The 23,372-nt window shown below is 38.3% G+C and overlaps 1 protein-coding gene across 4 annotated transcripts in view; it reads left to right on the top strand.

The window, feature by feature from the left end:
- LOC148643942 (uncharacterized) overlaps positions 1-23,372 on the top strand; it is a 157,480-nt gene that overhangs the window by 36,780 nt on the left and 97,328 nt on the right. For all 4 annotated transcript variants that reach the window (XM_088615534.1, XM_088615531.1, XM_088615532.1 and 1 more), the window contains exons 5-8: positions 2,181-2,234; positions 6,958-7,011; positions 7,870-7,923; positions 21,621-21,665. In XM_088615534.1, the coding sequence (XP_088471660.1) occupies positions 2,181-2,234; positions 6,958-7,011; positions 7,870-7,923; positions 21,621-21,665 (207 nt within the window). The remainder of the gene's footprint in view (positions 1-2,180; positions 2,235-6,957; positions 7,012-7,869; positions 7,924-21,620; positions 21,666-23,372) is intronic.

Raw genomic sequence — 23,372 nt, 5'->3', positions numbered from 1 at the left:
TGTGTTTATTTAAGTTGGGTTGAGATGTAGAAATAGGTTTAAGTTGCAGAATTACACACGTTTGAAAATTACTTTTTACACATTGGTTATTTTCTTTTTCTTAACTAAGGTTCAAGAATTTGGGATTTTTAAATTTGGGAAATTTAAATGTCTGAAAGAATGTGAAAAGCTTTTACGGACAAGATTCCAAAAATGTATTTTTGAGAAATGATTTATTCTGTGGGCCAGCCCAGTACAAATAAAGCTTTTGGTGGCGATTGAGCAAACCGGACAGTTATCCTGGACTGTGTTAAACTCAGGAGAAAATGTCCACAAAACACTGAAACACAGTTGGGTCGAGCCAGGTATACTGTAGGTCAGGGTAGGGATCCTTTTCTGGCCTATGCAAAGACTGAATCTCAACAGTGGGTGGTTAAACTGATTTTTATTTAAAATAATACACGCGTTTACCTGTAGTTTTTTGTATTGAATGTATTGGTTAAAATATTAACAAAGCAAACTTAACCACGGTATAGTTTAAGCTTAGTGAGTGTTGCTTTTGCATATTGCTAGTATCAGTGTTTCACAGTACGTTCATTGTCCAGACAAAGTTGCGATTTACTGTAATTTCAAGGTAGATATTGAATATTGACTCCTTGTCTTTTTTGTAAGAAAGAGACAGTAGTACTGTATACTGCATGAAGAATTTGTTTTGAAAAACATCCTCTGGTCTGTATGTGAATCATGTATTCAGAGAGCATCACAGCAAAGAGCTCTCAACTTCCGTTCCCAAATAACTGGACTTGTTCCCAACGTCTGTACTATTTAGATAACAGCACATTGCTGCAGCTGAAAGGCTTTTAATTGTTACTTAACCCTTCCCTTCATTTAAGATAGGATTGCTCTACCTTTTCAAAGTTTTTGATCCTGCTTTTATCCAGGTATTCAAACAGTAACTCTATGACTGCAGAATATGTCTAGCTCTTTTTTTTTAAATGTCAGTGGCTGAAGAGATTGCTTTTGAAAATTGCTCCACGGTTTTGCTTTTGGAAACGGTTTTGTCCTGTTCAGTTAACCGGTCGTGATCGTTTAGTGGATATAGTAATGAATAAAGAAATATTAGCAGATATGACAGGAGCTGTAAACGAGGGGTTTATTTCTACTGCATGAGCTCTTTCTGTGATTCTAAAAGATAAGAGTCTGGTAAAGGGACTAAAAGATGAATAATCATGTGCTTAAAACACATAATTAAAACTGGCAACTGTGGCAAAACAAATGAAGGTCAATAACCTGCACATGCAGGGAACATTTCAAGCTAAGTAGGCACTGACATTGCCCAGACGCCATCAGCAGCAGCACTGAACTCTTCAGCCCATGATAAATGAAAGAATGAAAAAACTTGACTTACACTTACATTTTCAGTTTTTCTATGATTTGGCCCACTTCCCTCTTACTTTTCTATGATGGACTAACAAATGAAACCGCAGCAAAGATGGGACAGGCAGGACAGTCCATCCAGTTTTACATTTTAGACTTCGGGGAATTTCCTGGTCATGTTTGTTTTTGTTGAAGTCTTTATCAATTGTGAAGGAGACCTGTTGGGTTCCTTGCAGGCTCAGACGATAAATGTTCTCCTTTTCTGCAATGTCCGGACCTGCTGGAGAAAAGCTTACCATTTGACTAAAGTGCTTTTCCATATCTGGATGCGCTTCATATTGATTTAGGGCCCGTGATAATGAATTTGGAGCATAAATAGCGTGGTTCCTTCATAAAGTATCCAGTAGCTCATGTCTGGCCTTGTAGTCACGTATTTTTATTTTGTTTTTGGTACTCATGTTTTGAAAGGTTTATGGTTATTGCACATAATGAGCTTATGGTGAATACCCGTTTCCTCAAACACTTCTTTGCAATGCATACATCTGTTTCTGACTCCACAAAGTCTCTCCTACCAAAGGGGTATACCGTGTCACTGTCCACTAAAGAGCTATGTTCCAAGCAGCACAATATAAATCGGGTAACATGCAAGAGGAATTTCGTCCTCTCCAAGACCCAAGACAAATCTAGGTCAATGCATGGTGTAAGTACAGCAACACCAAAACTGCACGAAGAGAATGGAAATTTATCATGGTTAACCAAGGCTTTCATAAGGAATGATGGTATTGCTTAAAATGGGACTTATTTTTTTATTTGTTGTGTTTTAGGGTCCACTTGGTCCACATGGAAATCCTGGCCCTCCTGGTTTCCCAGGACTCAAGGTATGTACAGTACAGAAGGCTTTTAAGGACATTTACAGGACATTTGTTACTTGAGTATAATACCAGGTATTGACGCTTTAGATTCACTATGTAAATAAATTCTACACAAATCCAAAAAGGCTTGATGCCAGGGAAAAAGAAACATAAAAAATATACAGCTTGGTAGCTGCGTCAGTATGCGTAGGCTGCAAAGGAACAAGTAATAGGTTTATTCCATGCTGAAAAAAAGAAGAAAGTGAACACAACGTTTCAGCCGTGGAGGCTTCTTCAGGTGTGAGAGAGACAGGGCAGTATGTGTCCGTCTGTGTTCTCAAAGACGGTTTTCCAAACTCATACATCAGAAAGACCACCGAAACCAAAATTATTCTGCAGCTAGGATCACACATTCTCCCTTCTCTTAACGACAAACTACTGTTCTTTTAAATTTTCTCCATTCATTGGAAGTTTCATTTCACACCTCTCTGCACCCATTCTGACTTCACACCTCTTGATTGGCCTCTCTTTCTGTCCCCTGCTCCCACCTCTCACTCCTCCTCCCTCCCAACCTTTGTTCTCCCACTACTTTACCTTTGCCTACTGCCCTGTCTCTCTCACACCTGAAGAAGGCTCCATGGCCGAAACGTTGTGTTCTTTCTTCTTTTTTTCAGCATGGAATAAACCTATTACTTGTTCTATCAAAAATATACGTTTATATTGTTTTAGTTAAAAATACATCCCCGTTTTTGCATCTACAGTGGACTGGCTCAGTTACTGCACGGTGTTTCATTCAGTTAGTAATGAAATGCAGTTTCAGTTGGTAAACACGGCACATTGTGGTTTTAATGGACAATGACTAACTTTTTTTAATGAGATTTGTGATACTTTGTGTCACTATCTGTGTGATTTGCTTAAAAGCAAATCAATGGTCAGTTGGATCTTTAAAAAAAATGAGGAGTCAGTTCAGATGAGTTGTCCTCTAGAATGGACTGAGATTTATAAGGGTTTTGAGTGGAAAGCATATATGTTGTGGTGAGTCTTTTTAATTTTTTTTTTCCTAAGGCAGTAGAATGACAGGGTCAACTAGGGCTCTCGGTGCATGCATATACAGTAACAGCCCCATTAATGCTTAATAAATTCAGCCTGTGAAGTCACTGCACAGTTTTTGTATTCAGTAGCTGCACTGGGTTAAGACTTAAGATTGTGCTGCCATAGGCATGTGTTCTGAATATGATCTCACCACACATGTGCATACGCTCATTATGTGTTCATCACAAAAGCAACTTCCTTCTCTACTGCTGACTCTAAAAGGGATAACATAGGAATTTCATTAATATTACATAAGCAATGTAAAGAAAATTGAATTGACGTGGACAGAAATACTAGAACCAGTATCTGGAGCAATTGCAGCTGCACAGTGCATGAATTTAAAAGCTGTACTTGTTTACTCCTGAAGAATCTGAGCTGACATGCTGTGTTCTTGAATCTGTGCATAAGAATTCAACACTTCATGATTCACCACTTGAACATACTGTATCTTCCACACTTGAAGGAAAACCAGAATCAGATAAGGGAACTGGGTGATTGTAAGAAAAGGCCTCATATTAAGGTTTATATGCTGCTGGGTGCTGGAAATACGATCACTGAAATGAAATGTCATAAAGGCTCATATTTGCTTTTTCTTTCTGTATTCTAAAGCAAACCCCCTTTTCTCTCAATCTGCTCAAACCTACAGTATTTCTGCAGTGACTTGTCTGACCTTTATTTTAGAAAATTCTACTGAGAAAAGTAAAATACTTTTAAAAAAACTGTGCCCTGTGAAAAAGGAAGGTAATACAAAAACCACATTGTACACATACTATACAGCAGATCTGGGGAGCTTAACTGGAAGTAAATTGAAAGGGGCAGATCTTTACACTCTTCCCAAAAAGTGTTTAAACATGTAAAGTAGAATTTACTTCAGGGCTCACTCTTTGGCTTTTTATCAAAATTTTGATATCTCTAAATCCATCTTAATTCTGTGTAATTGTACATTTGCAACACAAGATAACCGTTTTCCACTTTTCCCAGAGTTCTCTGCTTTGTTTAAGCTGTAGCACATTTAATTAGAAATAGGATATACCTCAAGTACTGAGAATTTGTTTCTCCTTTGTAACTATGTAAACAGTTGCAAATGCTCCCTATTCCAGTGAATGCTCAATAGCAGCCCTGCCCTTGTTAGACGATTGTGGTTAATTAGTTAAAAAGACTTTTCATATGTGATAATGGACTCCTTTTTAAAGATGTATTCTTGAGCTAAGGAGATAAAGATGACATCCCTCAATATGATGCATTTGTGTGGCTATGTAAAGGACTTTTTTTAGCTTGTACTCTTACAGCTAACAGCCAGACCAAGAAGCCATCCATGTCATTCTAGAGCTCATAATTCCTTAGACCCATTGGGGAGGTCATGCAGTACAACCTAGGCAGTAATGTGAGTAACTGGGCAAAGCAATGCAGTAAATGTTATGAGAACCATAACATGTTGCCCATGCAGGCACAGGAAGGTCAGCGGCGTGTGCTAATCTTTGTCTCCACACTCACTTGGGTTTCTTGTTTTGGTTTGTTATGGATCTTATATAGGAGGTCTGAATAGTTTCATTTCGAACATGGCAGATCTTTACAGCCGTTGCAGGTGTAAGTACACAGAACTCCTCAGGACTCTCTCATCTGCTCTTCTGTCAAATTCAGTTTCTACATCAGAGCATGGAAAATAGAAAAAGCTGTAAATGAGAGCAGGCTATTTAGCCCATCTAACCCATTTGGTTGTTCGTACTTAATTGGTTGAAGGATCTCATCCAGTTCTTTCTTGAAAGAAGCCAGGTTATCAGTTTCAGCAACATGGTTGGGCCTCCTGTTCCACACTCTCACAACCCTTAGACTTACAGATGTGCTTCCTCTTCTCAGTTTTAAATACTGTATGCTTCAACGTACTTTGCACTTGCGTCGTCTAGTTTGTGTTTCACTATTCATTCTGAGCAGAGAAATGCTGCCTTGCAGACAGTTCTTGTCGGAAATAAAAATGAAAGATCCCTTGGAGAAGAGGCTGCACTGTGATTGTACTCTCATTACAACCTCCTTGCTTGGCAGGTCTTATCCCATTCAGGCTCGGTGCAGAGACAGCTGTATTAAGTTACGCTTCGCCTTTCCCTTATTTAACTTGGATTTCTGCGGGGAGAATGTTTAAGTAGCATCTCTGAATTTTAAGATTTTTTTTTTCCTTGAGTGTTTTTTTTACAGACAAGAGGGCTTTTAATACCTCAGGCTAGGACTGTTGTTTATACCAGGACAGATGCTTGAATTTCAGACTTGTTAGAAGGAGTTTACAGTTCACTGAAGGAAGAATTCATCATGGATAAGTTTATTTCAAACAAAAAGAAAATCTTTACTAACCAAGTCAAACTTAAAGCAGATAAAGCAGTTGTATAAAACCTTTATTTGCTGTCTTGCAACCAGTCATCAAATGTACTAGATTTTTAAAGACATCGTAGTAGATTTTAAAGTAAAAAATCCAAGGTTTTGATTTCAGAAGAAAATGGTGAACTCGTATGAACAAGGCATGTTAGCTGCCTCCTCCGATGCTTTATTTTCAGTGTACTGAAGTTATATTAAGAAGAATTAATAATTGCTGCCAAATTCTTGATGGGTAGACACCCATTAAAAAAGTCAGTAATTTCAATTAATAATGTTTTAGTTTTTATGTTTTTTATTTTGTTTTTGTCTGCCCCTTTTAGTACAACTATTAAAGGAATTAATGTAAAGGTTGGCTTGAGCTCCATCTTTAACAAGCGTATTAAGGAGCTGACACTGTCCTTTTAAAAGGTGTTTGACATTATGAGCTAAACTGTTATGAGGCAGTTTCATTTTTTTTATTAGGGCTAAACAAAGAAAAACAGCACTGAAACCACAGGAGTGCTTTAAAATCATTTTTTTTCATTTCCTTCTTTTAGCCTTGATGTGGGAACTCTGTTGACTTCAGTAGTGAAACATTATTTGTAGATGTCTGGCATTTAGACCTTCAGGCTTTTTAACATCATAGAACAAGGAGAAAGGGGCTATTCCAGGTTTTTCAGAAGTTGCTTTTTTCCCCAGAAATCTTCAAACCAATTCAGGCCTGTCTCCTTTGATCTACAAGGAAAAAATTTTGTTTTTATTGCCGTCACACCAAATTTTGCATGGCTTATAATCTTGTATCTATCAGTTGATTTTTCAAACATTTGCCAAGCTTCACGTATGTACTAACTATAGTTCTCTACTTTGCCTAATCCCTGCACTCTAGAATTGTTTTGCTCTGATTTTGAGGTGGTTTCTGATCACTCGATATAGGAAATTCAGTCTTATGATGGAATTCTTTGCAGTTCTTGGGTTGGTGCAATTTGCATCCCACTACCTAAGAACGGAAAGGAAATTTCCAATGTCTCAACGTGCTTTTGTTATCTGAAAAGCTAGGAATAAAATTATCGTTATAGGCTTAATTGGTTATATGGCTGATCTCTTACGGAAATAGTCCTTGGATAGGATTCCATTCATTAGAGCTGGTAACCTTTACAGAAAAATTTTACTTGAAGCATTAAAAGAGCATTAGTACCAAGTTACCATATGAAAGAGAAAAAGTTACCTTTCAGTGCAACATGTTACTGTACCTTCTACTATAGGGTTATTCAAATTGCTTCGATTAATATGGTTTTATTTCCTTTCTGTGTTTCAGGGTAGAAAAGGAGATGCTGGCCTTTCACCTGGTAGAGCACCTAATGGGCAGAAAGTGAGTGTTTTTCTTTATATTCCTATTCACAATGTAAGTCATGTAATGCCATGCATTTAAAGAGGAGTTAATACAAAGGAATTGATCTTGACACAGCATTGCAAGATATACTTTCTAAAGGTAAGTTGCTGAAACAAGTTCCTAATTTTAGAGGTAGTCTTCCATATAAAAAAGTGCAGCATAACTCAAGAAAGAACAAGTTTGCTTTTCCAAAAGGTAGCCAGTGATTCTTCCTGTATCCACTATGTTACAGTTGAGAAGTGAAAATGAGCTCTTTCTCTTTTCCAGGCGTTCTCTGAATTTCCCGTCATGGTTTCAGTTTTTAATTTAATTTGCGGAGAGTCCTTTTTCTGTTTCCCATTGACATAGTAACATTATGTCACTAGGTAACATGCAGAGTTTCACTTTCAGTGAACCATTATAAGACTGGGAACTGCTGCATGTAATTTAAGTGTTTGTGCTGATTTAAAGAGTAGAGAGTGGAGTAGGTTTTTGGAATTCTTCATCACTCTGATCTCTCAGGATGTACTGTACACACTACAGCAGACAACACCACACAATGTAGACAGTACATTACAAACATAATAGATAATGACGGGAAGAATAAATATGTTGTGGGACAATCAATATGTACTAGTGTAGACCACACAAAAAGTGCAGAGCGCAGGTGTGTATTGAGTCTGAGGCACTGCAGTTAGCGTACTTCAGTGGGATAGAAGCTGTTCTTGAGTCTAGTGGTCCGCGCTTTAATAGTGTGGTACCACTTGCCAGAGTGCGAGGGGGAGGACAGTTAGTGTGTAGTGGTACGTTTTGGCTTTGTGATCCTACTGGTTTAAGATGTTATTTGTGTGCTTTTAGGGAGATCCTGGACGTCTCGGTCCTCCTGGTTTACCTGGGCAGCCTGGTCGGAAGGTAAGACCAAAAAAAAAAACATACAGTAATTCTATGATACTGTTGGACTAAACAGAGAACACAGGAGGCTGACAAAGTGGAAAGATGGAGTAGAGGCTATTAACATGGTTACATTACACCCTGCCTTGGCAGTTGTTTTGGCTGATGTCCCTGCACGCAGCAGCACCTACAGTAAAAGGAATATTTTTCTCCTGAAAATGAAATTCCAGTATTAACGGCTCTAAACCGAGATGGCTAGCGTTCGGTACATGAATTTCAAGCACAAGAAACAACAAATAGACTCCTACGTACTTCTTGAGAAACCACCCATCAAAACAATTCTTTGAAGACAACCATCCAGGGGGATTACTCAGAAAGTCTTTGATTTCAAGATGTTTTACTTCTTGTTTGGGGAAATAACTTAACAAGAACCAGACATGCCTTTCAGACATGAATCTTGTGTGGTAAATTAGCAGCAACAAAGCTGCTAATAGCTGGTGAACAAGGACACCACATTAGAGTGATGGTCATCAGAAATTGTAAAAACCTTTTGATTGTGCAGCAGAAATTTTACTTTAGCATTTGTTTCTTGCAGAAGATGCATCTATTTCTCACATAACTGGTACATGTTAAGGTTAGAAATGCCAGATGGAGAACATAATCAATTTGTGATGGCTGAAAACCATGAACAGTTTTATAGTTTTCAGTTTATTCATAATTGCTCTCTGAGTGAAGATTAATTAATGATTAAACCATTAAGAGTAAATGGCATTTCTTCCAAGTCTCTAAGAGAGTTTAACTCAGAGGAAGGTCTCCTGCCATGTTTCAGGTCTCCTTTAGCCAAGTATCTGAAATATCTGAAACCTCAGCCTTTTCTCTGTGACTTGAAAACTCTGGCAAAGCTATATGGGTTAAGGAAGCAAGACTACATTCTTACATGTTCAAAGTTTGATGTACTGCACATATTTTGGGGTGTGATGTAATGTGAGTAGGCATGTGTAGGACAGCAGTGTGGAGGAGTAGGTATAGACTTATTGACTTACAACTGGAAGGTTGTGGGTTGTCATTCCAGTCAGAGAGCTGTTGCTGTATCCTTGAGTGAAGTACAGCACTCGGATTGCTCCAGTAAACTGCAAACTTGTGGAAATGGGTACAAGTTGTTTTGCATAAAAGCATAAGCCAAATTAATGATGATGCGATTTATTTGTGGTAGTGGACCACTAGGTGGCAAGTGGGTTATTAATAGACATGTCAGGTACTGTAGGTTCATAGATTTGTTAATGTCATACAATGAGCCAAGGTCTTTTCCATTTATTCTGTTGGATAAACGTTTTGCACCATAGTGATAAAGCTCACCTCAGTCCAGTTTTTGCTAAAGATGCCGCACTACATGCTGGGATTAGTGCTACACAGCAAAGTTGGCCTTTTCTTACTTTATGTATGCATGAATGCACATTACTGATGATGACTGGAATATTTATTATAGAGTCTGTTCCCACATCTGAGATTTGCTTTAGTCCCTGATCTATCATTAATGCCAGATCTCTGCAGGGATGTTTCCTCAAAGCTTCTTTGTTTGTAGGAACCAGGGAATTTAGTTGTAGCTCACAACAATAAAAAACAGTTTCTTTACTCAGGTGGACAAATGTTTTATTACTGAACGGAAGGATGAAAAGAAATAATCTGATAGATGAAAGACTGTACCAGAAGTCATCTATGTGGTTTATATAATCCCTTTTAAAATACGAGTTCTCCCATTTTCCTTTTTTTTTCTTAGCAAAGTATGTATGCAATAAAAAGTAGCTTATACACACGTATATCATGTACAGTTGTGGTTATTAACCATGAAGTGTTAAATTCCCTTAAAACATGAAAAATATAATGTCTAAATCACCTGGCACACTTGCGATACCCACATGGTTTTCATTAAATGGCTGTGGCAGAAGGAATATTAAAAGTTGGTGGAAAAATACTTAAAGAAACAATTTATGTTAAATTACTTTTGGCAGCAGATCATCGGATTATTCTGCTCATGGATTCAGGCCAGAAAAATCACTGCAAGCAAAAGTGTACTGCATATAACATAGGACCATAGAGTAAAATGACATTTGCATGCAAGAACAACAGCAATTATTGAAGCTGCTAATTAACACATTTTTTTCCTCGTATGTAACAAATATTACTATTAAGACCCCTGTTACTTCTCGGACACGGTAGTTTAATAATACCAGATGGCCTAACTGCTGAGTGACTATAAAGAAAATTATGTAATGGGACAAACTTGCTATCCAAAAATGCTGTTTTGTGTTTAAGGTTACTTTAGTCCATTCAGTTCAGCTCTAATATAGTTAACTTCAGCACGAACTGCATTGTTGCAAGGTTTCTATTGATATTACTTTAGGATTCTTACTACAGTTTTATTTTTGGAGGTTAGGGATTTACTATATAAAAGTTGTGCAAGGTGAAGTTGGAACAGTTCCAGTGCGTTTTAGACAACCTTGAATAACCTTTTTTGTTAGTCCTGAGAAATATTGTTGTAATGTATGAAATCCTTATCATCTTCTTCTTGCTTCCAAGTTTTGAAATTAGAAGCAAGGTTAAAGGAGTCCAAAAACCTAAGTTTTGCTCCATTCACACACATCTTCAGGAAACGTTAAACCTGTTACTGAACTTGCGGCTACAGGTATATTCGAAGTCAAGAGACAAAACAGAAGGCAGACCTGACTGGAGGGCCTTAAAACATTACCTTAATGTGGGATAGTCTTCAGAAAGGATGCAGCTAGGATTAAAACTAAATACGCCACTGGTGCTTGCAGAGTTCCGGTTTTGCTTTTGCAACTGGGACAAACAATACAAGGCTTGCCCTTGGAAGAATTTTACAGTTCCTGCTTCACAATTGGGTGTGCCCGCATCGTGTTCAGTGCCCGCTGAGTTTGTGATGCTGATGACGGCACTTTTTTTTAAATAAAAAGGCTCAGGAATGCAAGACTGCCTTGGCGCAATTTCTATTTCTTCTAATGAAACGAGACATACTTGGCCTCCATAAAAACTGCCAGTAAGCTCCAGACAACTCACTCTTGAGCCGTGTCTAAGCGAAATCATCCCCAGTAGGACAGTACACCTCTGACCTCCCAGTCCATGGGCTCTTAACCTCACCACCGGGCCATGTTGAATATTTGGCAGCAAGCCTGTGAAACCCACGTAGGAGGGTGAAGAAAAAAAACTGTGTAAATGATCTAATAAAGGGCTGTTACACTCCAAAAAAATTCTAATGCTGGAAAATGTCAAGGAAAGCCTGGGAAAGCATCACAAAATCACAGTTTTATTATGGAGAACATGACCAGCTCTGGGAGTCTGCGAAGTCTATTGACACTCGCCGAGCATGCCGGTGGTTTTTGTCTCAGTTGGTTCCCCCCACTCCAACCCTGTGTGTCAGTCATGATTCCGTTTGGCAAAATGTAGAATGTCTGTGCTTAGAAAGACAAAAATAGCGATCTTTCCATTCTTCTGTGTAACAGAAGCATTTTCCACATTTTGGTAGAAATGCAGTGTCCAACCCTATCAAGAGGTCGCAGATGCATCTCTTGAGTGGCTGTTCCTAATTTTGGCTGACCCCAAGATGTCTTCTGAGCTATTTAAATAGTTTCTTTCTGGCCGCAGTCATTTGCCTCTCTCTAACTCGGTGCCCATCCTAAAGTTAATTCCAGGAAGAGTTTTTTTTGGAGATTCGAAGAAAGCAGAGTTTTAAGGCAACCATTACTTCAGTTTTTTAAATCCACGTAGACTTTGCATCTGCAGTACATCCTTATGGTGTTTTGGAATCTCCATTTCATGGTCTTGAACACTCTGTACTTTTTTTCCCATCAGGTTGAATTGTCCTGTAGAAACTTAGACTTATCTAAGCTATTCTACAGTATATACAGTATTGTACTTCAAAAATCTTGATTGCAGGCAAGGGAGCTGCAATGTGGTGATTCATATCAAATACTTGTGGGATTAGACATTACTGCTTAGACTAGCAAGATCTTTGCTCACAGTCTGGATTGGAACAGCATCTTTTCTAAATCTTACAGTGGCCCTGTCTTCCAAACAGGGCAAGAGACGTGACAAATGAAGGTATTGTAGAAGCCCAAAGTCCTCGTAAATCTCAGTGCCTCAATGTGTAATGAGTGAGTGCCAAATTAATACAGGACAACAAAATACAAGAACCCAGAGCAATCCACCAGCATTCTGCATTGAGCCAAATGAGAGTAAAGTGCTAATAGAGAATAATCTCCGACAAGCTCTAATAATAATATTTTAAAAATCGCCTTACATTTATATACCTTAGGGCACATTACAGAGCTACAGTTGAAGCAAAGTGCAAGCCGTCTCGGAGAAAGAACTTCACCGCTGCCTTATATCTGCATGCCAGCCAGCATCCTGACTGGCTAGACAAGGTGGAAGAAAGTGGCCAGAAGACTAAATTTTGAAATCGATGCATGGGGAGAAGTCAGACATGCTTGATTTTAGCAAACTGCATTATTATTGTATTTCCTCCCCCTTTTATTTGTCTTAGTTGTATAAAATTGGCTACTTTAACAGCATGCTCTGTTGTAAACTCCTAGCGCATTTTGAATTAACTCACTGCATCTAGGAGTGTTTTATTGAGAGCAACAAAACCAGAATTTATCTCATTCATTATACCCATCTAGGAGGAAGACCCTAGGCAGTGTGATGATGGGGGAGTAGGCATGATGTACAGAATATTAGTATTCACATCATTCAAGCACGGTGTTAAACAGGTCAGAATTTGTTTAAAATGTGTATAGACTGTAAAGGAAACTCTTCAGCTACAGTATAAGCGCCATCAGCTTTTGAAGTTCCAAATGATATAAAATACGATGGTTTCAATACTGCTGCTTTTATGTGGAATAAACTAAGTTTGATCTTAAGAGTAAAAGTGTTTCCTTGGAAAATAAATTTGTATTTTTTTTTGGGAGGGGGTTCATGGAGTGTCTAACACCCAGACGTGTAGAACCTAGGTTAAGTACTCACTGTAATGAAAAGTTCTTGACTTTCACAATTAATTTTAAATTCAATAAAATGTATCAATTAAACCATAATATATTGAGCGAGACAGGAGGCTTGCTGTTGGATGTTGCAGCAGGCCATTCCTTTTCCATTGGAAAAATATGATGGGGAAATCGGAGAAGTGGACTCGACATCAAGACCAGAATGTACTGTTTTTACAGTATCTAAGAAGTGAAGTGTGTATTCCAACTTCATAGAGCGTTTTCTGCCAAGCCAGGTCTTTTCGAAAGAGGCATATTACTTCTCTATATGATCAGGGCTTTGTAGAGCTGTTGCAGTACTCCTGTTCAAGAGAGAGTGCAGTTATTCCTGCAGTCCCTTATTTAACAGGGACACCTCAAAACTGTCATGAGGAGAACCCCTTTTCAAGAAAGTGAAAAACTGTTAGGGGATAGATCTTCACCTCCCCAGAACCTGCACTGGGGAACATCTTGCCTTTTTTTCTGCCACAGCTTCCTTTAGGACTATAACAGCAATAGGTTTCCCCCAGCTGTCACAGGTCTGAGCTAGAGTTTAAAGTCTGCAGCAAGGTTAGCTCTAGCTACAGGCACACAATACTATGAGTCATAAACAGTCTGAGCTTTGGAGGAACAAAAGCAAACAAGCTATAAATGAGTCAGCCTGACAAACCTGCCCCTGTCTGGCTTACACAGAAGCCATATACTCACCTTTGACCTTCAACAGTGCAGTCTGTCACCGTTTCCAACCTGGAGAGCAGGCAGCAGTGTGGAGGCATGCTTAGGATTCAGTCTTTATAACTGGAGAGCTGTGGGTTCAAATTCTTGTTCAAAGTCTTGAACAAGGCCTTTCACTCATATCGCAACCGTTAAATACCCAGCAGTGTCAATGGGTGCCAATATAAGCCACTTAGGATAGAAGTGTCAGACAAATAAGTTAGAAATCATACTAGTAAAGAGCCTTTGGGAAGACAGCAGGGGATTGACAATTGTGAATGAATGATGAATCCCGACAGATGCTCTTTTTCACCATTACCATTGCTGTCTGGTGTTGTCCAGCAACCACTGCCTGAAGTGTGAACTCTAGAGTCACTGTGGTTGTATCAACACTTCCAGAAGAGCAGACAAAAGGTACTTGTCTGGCAGTTTTTCCATCATGAGTTTGTAGTGTAGTGCACTCCTCTCAATCACTGCATAGATGTATCATCTGACTGTCCATTACGTTGTTGATTTTAGTGCTTGTTGGATGTCGAAGCAAACCATTTATATAAATTGGAATGATTGCTACTTGTATTTATAAAGGGCTGGTGAAAATCACAGGTGTTCCTTCCGTTACATTTTCTTCATTTTACTGCATGATGTTTGCATGATCTAAGACTATTAAAAAATAATTGGCCTTTCCTTTTTTTCCTGCCTTGTTGGAATCCACTAACAGGGTTTTCCGTTCATGTCGCTCTCCATAAGCCAAGTTTCTGTGATTCCATTTACATCATAATCACCTACTTCTGCTGTAGCAGCTCCCATTTTTCATTTTGCTCATCATAATCCTGGAATTAGAGTATAAGCATTTACTACCTGGCTTTTGATATTTTGCTTTTCCAATAGGGTTCTGGAAAAGTAAAAAATAGCTACAATATAATAGATTGATTTCCACAGTGAATTTCTGATTTGGGTGGTTATAGAGAAATAGGCTTTGTGTGTTATGTTTCACATCATAGCCAAGTGTAATAAGAAAGTTGCTTACATTGCTTAATGCAGAACCAGTTAATGAAAAAGGAATTTTTGTGGTTTTTGTCTGATTCAGTGCATATGGTAATTACATACAAAGAACTGCTGAACTGTACAATGTGTATTATTTTTAATAATTTGCCATTTTTTTTCTACCCTCATGGATGAGTGTAGTTGTACAGTTTCAGAAACATAACGGGCTGATTGGAAGAGAAAGACACTTGACTGACTTGATTTCTTTCACAACCTGAGACTCGTCAGTCTGTTAACAGTTCTTTGATGCCGAGGTTTCAAGAGCAACAAGCCTTGCTTTGCCTCTCCTCCAATTAACAAGGAATCAGAGCAAGGCTTTAGCTTGTCTTTCAATGCAGGGTTACAGAGCATTAAACCACTGTACAGATGGAAAAATCGAAAATGGAGAGAGAGAGAGGAAATAATAAAATGCCTGCAAAAAATGCTTTCTTGTCTGCCCAGGGGTCTGAATCAGAGATGAGCAAATTGCATCCAGGGTGTTTCAGCAGCAGAAAGCACTTAGTCATCAGAAATGCTGTCAACTTGTCTGGATTTTCAAACACTTAATAAGCTCTGACAAAAAACAGCACATGAATTTCCCTTGGAGGGGTGGTTTTGGGGGGAATTGATAATTATAGATGAGCTACTGCACTAAGAATTTAATACAACCCTTTGACACCTTGGACTTAGTGAACACATGTACATAAATGGGAGTTCTCTACACCTGAAAAATAGGGAGAGTCAGTGAATTACAAAGAAAAAGAGCAATTGTTTCCTCTGTCTGTCTGCTGTTCCATCTTGCATGGCAGATGACAATGGACTGGCTCATAACTGCAGTATACGCCACAGCATGCAGGAGTGAGTAGCACAGAATTTTAGTGCAGCAGGTAAGTATTGTGCTCTCCTCCTGTCTGCTTTTGGATCGTTCCAGCACAGTTGGCAAATATCGGTGATTTGTCTGTTGAGGCAAAATTGCTGCATGCATTTTGTCAAAAAATGTTTTTGGAATTGACCCAATACGCTTCACAGGTGTTTTTAGTTTAAAAAAAAAAACAATATTGGGAAAGAAACAAAGCCATGCACGTGAGGCACTGCAGTGTTCCTTTAGTAAACCTGTGAGAGTATGAAGTCTGTGAGACGATAATGTTGGAATGTCATTGACAAAGATACGCACCAGTATGGGATGTGCAGTACTGGAAGTAAAAATAAAACCACAAATAGAAACTGCTCTTTTAGTAAGAGTGATGATGAGCCTCCATGTTGGAGTTTATCACTGATGATGTCTAAAAGAACTAAATTCACACAGATACAATAGAATTATTAAATAACCAGTATTTAAATTTATATTACTTATTTGGGATCGTCTGCCTTGCAGGCTATTGTAGTGGGATCCAAATTTCAGTGGAATAGAAAACGATAGCTCTGTCTGCCATAGCACCCTTTAAATTTAGCCTAGAGGGTGACTGAGAATTAAATTCCAAATTTCCTTTTACCAAAAGCAGCATAGCGTTATAAAGATAGTTTAGGGTAACTCTGTCCAAAAGAGGTTTCAAGTTTTCTTTTCCTACCACTTTAATATATTCCTGTGGGTTTTTTGTTAAAAGTTTTTCATAAACACTCTGTATCACATGACTAACCAAAAATAATGGAGTGGAATGTCGCATAAGTGGATACACACTGTTCCAGAGAAAGAAGAGAGGAAGATGAAGCCTATTTGTCAAATAGGAATAGAGTATTCAGGTTCCCAAATGTATGCTAGAGGATTCAAGAGATTCTGAATCTGAAGGTCAGACCCATTTAAAAACAGTATAGTGTTATGGGTATGCTATATAATGCTATATACATATGTTGAATTCTAGTCAACACTGTATAGTAAAATTAATAATTTATGTGCAAAAGAGGTAGTAGTTTTTTATGGGAGATTTAAACTTTCCCAACATATGGCAAAGACCTTTAGAAATATCAGCAGGAGAAAATGAAATGTAAGGCATGGTTAATGGCTGTCTTACCCAGTTTGTCAGAACTCCTGCAAGAGGAAATTCTTCTTCAGATCTTGACTTTTCAAACAATCAAGACCAAGTGAGAAAAACAGGGGTGAGAAAACCATTACGAAATTGTGATCAATTAGTAATAGTGTGCCTTGAAGCTGTACAGGTTGAGTCCAAAGCAAACATTTACAATTTCTGGAATGCACGCTTTTTAAGACATAGTTTAAGAGTAGTGAAATGGAATAGGACAGATATAAAGTGGAAAACGGATGGGGAAAAAATGAAATGGATTCTTTTTGGAGGACAGACTGACTTTTTCCCCAAAAGTGAGTAAATCAAAAGCTGAAAAACAGTATCTGAAATGGTCCAATTAGGAAAAATAAAAGGGAAATTGAAAGCATTTCATAAACTGATTAAAACAGCAGGAGCCAGTTAACGGAAAAGAGTCCAATGAATTGCAAGCACAGGTGAAAAGGACATAAAGGCCAAAAGAGACGTTTAAAGGAATGTTGCTATGGAAGACCAAATAAATGTTCTTTCAGTAATACAACAGCAAATGAAGTAAAAATATATATAGACAGAAACAGGAAACTTCTAGACAATGAAAGAGCAATGGCTGATGTACTAATTCTGATAAGAGGTAAATACTCACATTTGGGGTAAAGTAATTAATAGTTTAGCGGTGGGATGTGTACTAGTTTCACTGCATTTCTTATTTTATATCAATATATTATATTATATATGTTTTTGTTTCTGGTACAGTTAGCAAGCTAGTCAGGGATGCAGATAATAAATTAAAAGACAGCTAGCACTGTAGAAGCAGCAAATGATAACATTTTATCTTCAACACGGTGGTGTTGAATGTAGGCGAGTGCAGGGTTTTGCATGTGGGTTGTAAGAAACGTGAAGTACAGTATACATACAAAATGTATAAATGCTATGAAAAAAGTGTTTATTTATTACATTAGTTAAAAGCTGAAACTTGCATTTTATATAAGGCTTACTAGAAGAACTTGTAGATATTTAAACCACACAACCTTAGGAGGAAATTGTAATTCAGTCTTTTTCAAAATCCATCTTCTGGGATGATCCTTCAGAAATGACTCATTTAATTGGAGAATTTAATGGAGTTCCACTGTACTACTGATAGGGGTGCAGTTGTTTAAAATATTTTTTTAGTAATGTGCTATCTAGACAAGTTATTTATAGTAAGATAATTAAATATGAACCAATCCAACTGTGCACTTTTAAATAGTTCAAGTTTATGTAGTACCTAGCTAGCTCTACGGGGATGTTTTTCAATGAATCAACAATCAGAGATTATTTACAGATGTTTCTCAAACTTTTGTTTCAGCTCCTATTGCTGAGAAAACAGTTTCAGCTCCTATTGCTATTACTCACTTCAGCTTTTTGTTTTATGTATAAGTAGGGGATTCATCAAAAGAAAAGTCACAGGGCACATCGCTAACAGAACTGCTACAATGTTGGATTGGTCTGGCAATCCCCAAGTACAAGCTACTTTAATCAATTTAACTTTCACAGACGTGCACTCAACCTTTCCAGAAAAGGCTGGAAAGTCAAATTTACCGCATTCAGAATATACAAAATAGTACTCAAGCCCACAGCAATCTGAACTGGCAGCTTTCTGCTTTTCATCTTATTCTGGTTCATCTGAGATTAAAACCAGCAAGTTCCTGTCTCTTGTTGTAGACTTTCACAACTGACGTGTCCACAGGGAATGTGATTCCAAGCCAAGCAACTTCAGCCAAACCAGTCATGACTTTGCCAACCAGTTATCATGGTGGTGTGGTTATAAGCACCCCTGCGTTGCAGCTTCCTGATCCTCGGTTTGATTCTGGACTCGACCCCCTCTCTGTGTGGAGCACCCCTTTTCCTGGGTTCAAATGGGTTTTCACTGGACTCTGGCTACTTCCCACCTTCCCAAGAGCATGCAGGTTAGGGATGACTAGCTACTCTAAACTGTCTCTAAAACTAAAACTGTCCAGTGTGGGGATGTTGATCCCAGTACAAATGAGTACAGTCTATGGGGAAAGTAGCAAAATAGAGTAATGTTCCCTAAGTGGGCATTTAAGATCAGTACAATTACTTGTAGCGGTTTATCCTCACCCAAACTAAATTCTCAATTTTTCTTACTATACCCGTTGTCTGAATTTGGAAGATTTAGTTATAATTTAATTTGCATTTGAGATTTCTGCCTTGACCTTTTATTGTGGCTTGAATTACTATTTTTTAATAAAAAATAAACCATTTGTGCTTCTCCAAAGCAATGTACACAGAAAAGGAGGTATAGTATGACATTAGTTTGCATTGTCTGAACACAAGTTTCTGATAATCAACAAGTGGAGGAAATGGGCTTTGAATCAGGTCCCTGTTGTAAAAAGATTATTTTAACTACTGGACACTCTAGCCAGTAAAATATTGGCATGAGAAGTACATGGTAATATTCAGTGATACAGTGCCTTGCAAAAGTATTCGGCCCCCTTGAACTTTTCAACCTTTTGCCACATTTCAGGCTTCAAACATAAAGATATAAATTTTTTATTTTATGTGAAGAATCACCAACAAGTGGGACACAATTGTGAAGTGGAACGAAATCTATTGGATTTTTGAAACTTTTTTAACTAATAAAAAAATGAAAAGTGGGGCGTGCAAAATTATTCGGCCCCTTTACTTTCAGTGCAGCAAACTCACTCCAGAAGTTCAGCGAGGATCTCTGAATGATCCAATGTTGTCCTAAATGACTGATGGTGATAAATAGAATCCACCTGTGTGTAATCAAGTCTCTGTATAAATGCACCTGCTCTGTGATAGTCTCAAGGTTCTGTTGAAAGCGCAGAGAGCATCATGAAGACCAAGGAACACACCAGGCAGGTCCGTAATACTGTTGTGGAGAAGTTTAAAGCCGGATTTGGATACAAAAAGATTTCCCAAGCTTCAAACATCCCAAGGAGCACTGTGCAAGCGATCATCTTGAAATGGAAGGAGTATCAGACCACTGCAAATCTACCAAGACCTGGCCGTCCCTCTAAACTTTCAGCTCAGACAAGGAGAAGACTGATCAGAGATGCAGCCAAGAGGCCCATGATCACTCTGGATGAACTGCAGAGAACTACAGCTGAGTTGGGAGAGTCTGTCCATAGGACAACAATCAGTCTTACACTGCACAAATCTGGCCTTTATGGAAGAGTGGCAAGAAGAAAGCCATTTCTCAAAGATATCCATAAAAAGTCTCGTCTAAAGTTTGCCACAAGCCACCTGGGAGACACCCCAAACATGTGGAAGAAGGTGCTCTGGTCAGATGAAACCAAAATCGAACTTTTTGGCCACAATGCAAAACGATATGTTTGGCGTAAAAGCAACACAGCTCATCACCCTCAACACACCATCCCCACTGTCAAACATGGTGGTGGCAGCATCATGGTTTGGGCCTGCTTTTCTTCAGCAGGGACAGGGAAGATGGTTAAAATTGAGGGGAAGATGGATGCAGCCAAATACAGGACCATTCTGGATGAAAACCTGTTGGAGTCTGCAAAAGACCTGAAACTGGGACGGAGATTTATCTTCCAACAAGACAATGATCCCAAACATGCAGCAAAATCTACAAAGGAATGGTTCACAAATAAACGTATCCAGGTGTTTGAATGGCCAAGTCAAAGTCCAGACCTGAATCCAATCGAGAATCTGTGGAAAGAGCTGAAAACTGCTGTTCACAAACGCTCTCCATCCAACCTCACTGAGCTCGAGCTGTTTTGCAAGGAAGAATGGGCAAGAATTTCAGTCTCTCGATGTGCAAAACTGATAGAGACATACCCCAAGCGACTTGCAGCTGTAATCGCAGCAAAAGGTGGCTCTACAAAGTATTAACGCAAGGGGGCCAAATAATTTTGCACGCCCCACTTTTCATTTTTTTATTAGTTAAAAAAGTTTCAAAAATCCAATAGATTTCGTTCCACTTCACAATTGTGTCCCACTTGTTGGTGATTCTTCACATAAAATAAAAAAAATATATCTTTATGTTTGAAGCCTGAAATGTGGCAAAAGGTTGAAAAGTTCAAGGGGGCCGAATACTTTCGCAAGGCACTGTATACAGTACAAACAGAAAATTTGCATAGTTGAAACAAATATTTTGCACTTATTTTGTAATTATTTTGAAAAGGTAACCCAGCCTAATGAATTGCTCTCAGATTATTGTGCAGTTTTAAATGACTCACTTTAAGCATAAATAAAGGAAAAGTGATCTCAACTCCATTCTTTAGGGAAACAATTAACTTGTGCTCAAGGTTTGCTCATTGGAAGTATTCATTGTAGCAAAACATATCACCATTCCTTGAAGAAGGATATCAGATCTTTCTGGACTTGCCAGTGCTCTCTGTTTACTGAAAGAAATTGATCGTTTTTCCATCTTGTGGTTTTGGAATATGATTGTTGGTTTTCCTAGTTTTCACTACTGAGTGTGGTCTTTGGACCTGCTGCTACTTTTCAATATCCTGGCACATTATTTTGTTCATTCTTTACTTGTGATGGCCTACATGGCAAAATATTATTGCATGTTACATTTTAAAATGTTTTCAATATATTTAAAAGTGTTAATTGGTCATTTGATGGCGAAACAAGCTTGCACAAGTGTATTTCAGTATATTTATACACAGTATGTATGGTTTGTTTTGGCACTTTTTCTGGTTTACTGTTAGTATCCCTTAATGTGCCTCTGAATTTAACATGTCCAATAAAGTGTTCCCCCCAGGCATTTCAATCTGCAGCCAAAGCAGAATCTCTACAAATTAGGGCCACAGGTGTACAGTATAACATGTAAAATGCTAATTGTGTAGGTCATGTAATTGTTCATATTTGTGCAGCACAGAGTTGTTGTTCTTTTCCCCAAAAGGAGTAAAGCAATGTGTTGCACTGCAGTCATGTTAACATTTTATTCTCTTTCCAGGGACAGAAGGGTCATCTTGGTCTCCAAGGGCATCCAGGAGAACCAGTGAGTAGATTTGCAGGTTCCTGAAATGTCTTGGGTCACTTATTTTGTTTGTAATTGAAGGTTCTTTGGAGGGGGGGGGGTTGTTTTACTTTCAACAAGATGGCTTTGATGAAAGATCTGAGATCGGTGAATATCTGCCAACACGCCAGATTTAGGGAGTCAAATGACCTTGTCTCATTTGAAGCCTGTGTCTTCAAGCTTGCAGAAATATATCGTAAATACAAGCCAGTAACCCCTTCTGTTCTTTGATGCCTGGGGAGGAGAAGGAATTAAAGACTGCTGGAATTTTTATATGAGATGGTGTTTCTACTTTAAAATACTCTGGGGGAAAAGCCTGTACAGTAGCTTAACAGTGAATGTTAGTATGGAAAGATCTTAGGTTGTTATCACTCCAACACTAGCCCTTCAAACCAACTCCTTCAGCTATTCCATAGTAATTTGAAGTCCAATAACCCCATGCAAGATAAAAAAATGCATCTTGCCCATGCCATGTACATTAAAATCTGATAAATTGCAACAGCAGCATCAGGAAAAAAAGTGGTCATGGGGTAAGTTTTAGACACAAGTTCTGAAATAACTGAACAAGGGGGGTGAAGCTACTTAAATCTATTCTAAGCAGTTTGCTTTTATAAAAAGAGGCATTGAAGACAAATACCTAGTGTAGATGCTGAGAGTCTGGGTGCTTTCCACAGATTGCTCAAGTTCTAGGGAGTGGGTGGGTGTGGGTTTGGTGTTGGTGACTCAGGGATTTCAGTTAAACGAGAGATTTCAAGCGGTCTATATGAATGCAAAATGTTTACGCAAGATTTAGAAGCAAGTGCTCCCCTGCTGCTTGCTGACTAAGCCATACGTTCTAGATAAAGATATAGCTCTCAAAAAGCTCCAGAAGTCCTAAAGGAATTCTTGGTCATTTTTTAGGTGATTTTATTAGCTAGTACAGGTGCTCATGTCAAATCCCAATAGAAATTGATATCAAGGCCTATTTTCTTTTTAACTTCTTTACCTTTTGACAATAACATAATGTCTCAGATTTCTACCACAAGGCATTTGTACATTACAGTTTAAACTTGGTCGAATACTTATTGCACTTCATTTAAAGTGGAATAACATTAGCTTCACAGTTTACACTTGCTCAGCTGTAGTCATGAAAGAAAGATTAAAATTTTTATGTTGATTTTATTTTTGCAATGATCAGTATCCCTTTAAGGAAATTAACACCACAAGTACTTTCTGGGGATATTGCATGCTGGAAAATTTAATTCACACTTCATGGTAGTGGTACAATTTAAAGAAGAGCACAGCAGAAATTGGGTGTTAGAAATATTGAGGCTTGAGATAGTGATAAAATGCTTAAGCATCCCTTTCATGTTATTGTAATTCCTGTGACACAAAGATAACATTTGGGCAACAGTGGGATAAAGGATACCTTTCTCTAGGACCAAACTTGAATCCATCTTTATATGTGTGGCCAAAACCTTCAGTACTGGGGGCATTCATGAATAGGTGGCTGTTCTAAAGTCAGGGCCATGTCAAAGGATGTTATACATGAACACATTTGCACTTAAAGAATTTTGGCTGGGGTGTTTTTCCCCCTGCTGAAACAGTACCAGATGGTCTGAATATAGCGAGACTCGTCTGAAAAACCAACAAGAAAATAACACCTTACTTCTGGTGGCGCCCAGCCTTCCAAAAACAATATTGGACTAA

This window comes from Lepisosteus platostomus, chromosome 21 (assembly GCF_059453375.1).
Source record: "Lepisosteus platostomus isolate fLepPlt1 chromosome 21, fLepPlt1.hap1, whole genome shotgun sequence".
Lineage (NCBI taxonomy): Eukaryota > Metazoa > Chordata > Actinopteri > Semionotiformes > Lepisosteidae > Lepisosteus > Lepisosteus platostomus.
The sequence above is the reverse complement of the archived record's forward strand: the minus strand, read 5'-3'. Positions and strand labels throughout refer to the sequence as shown.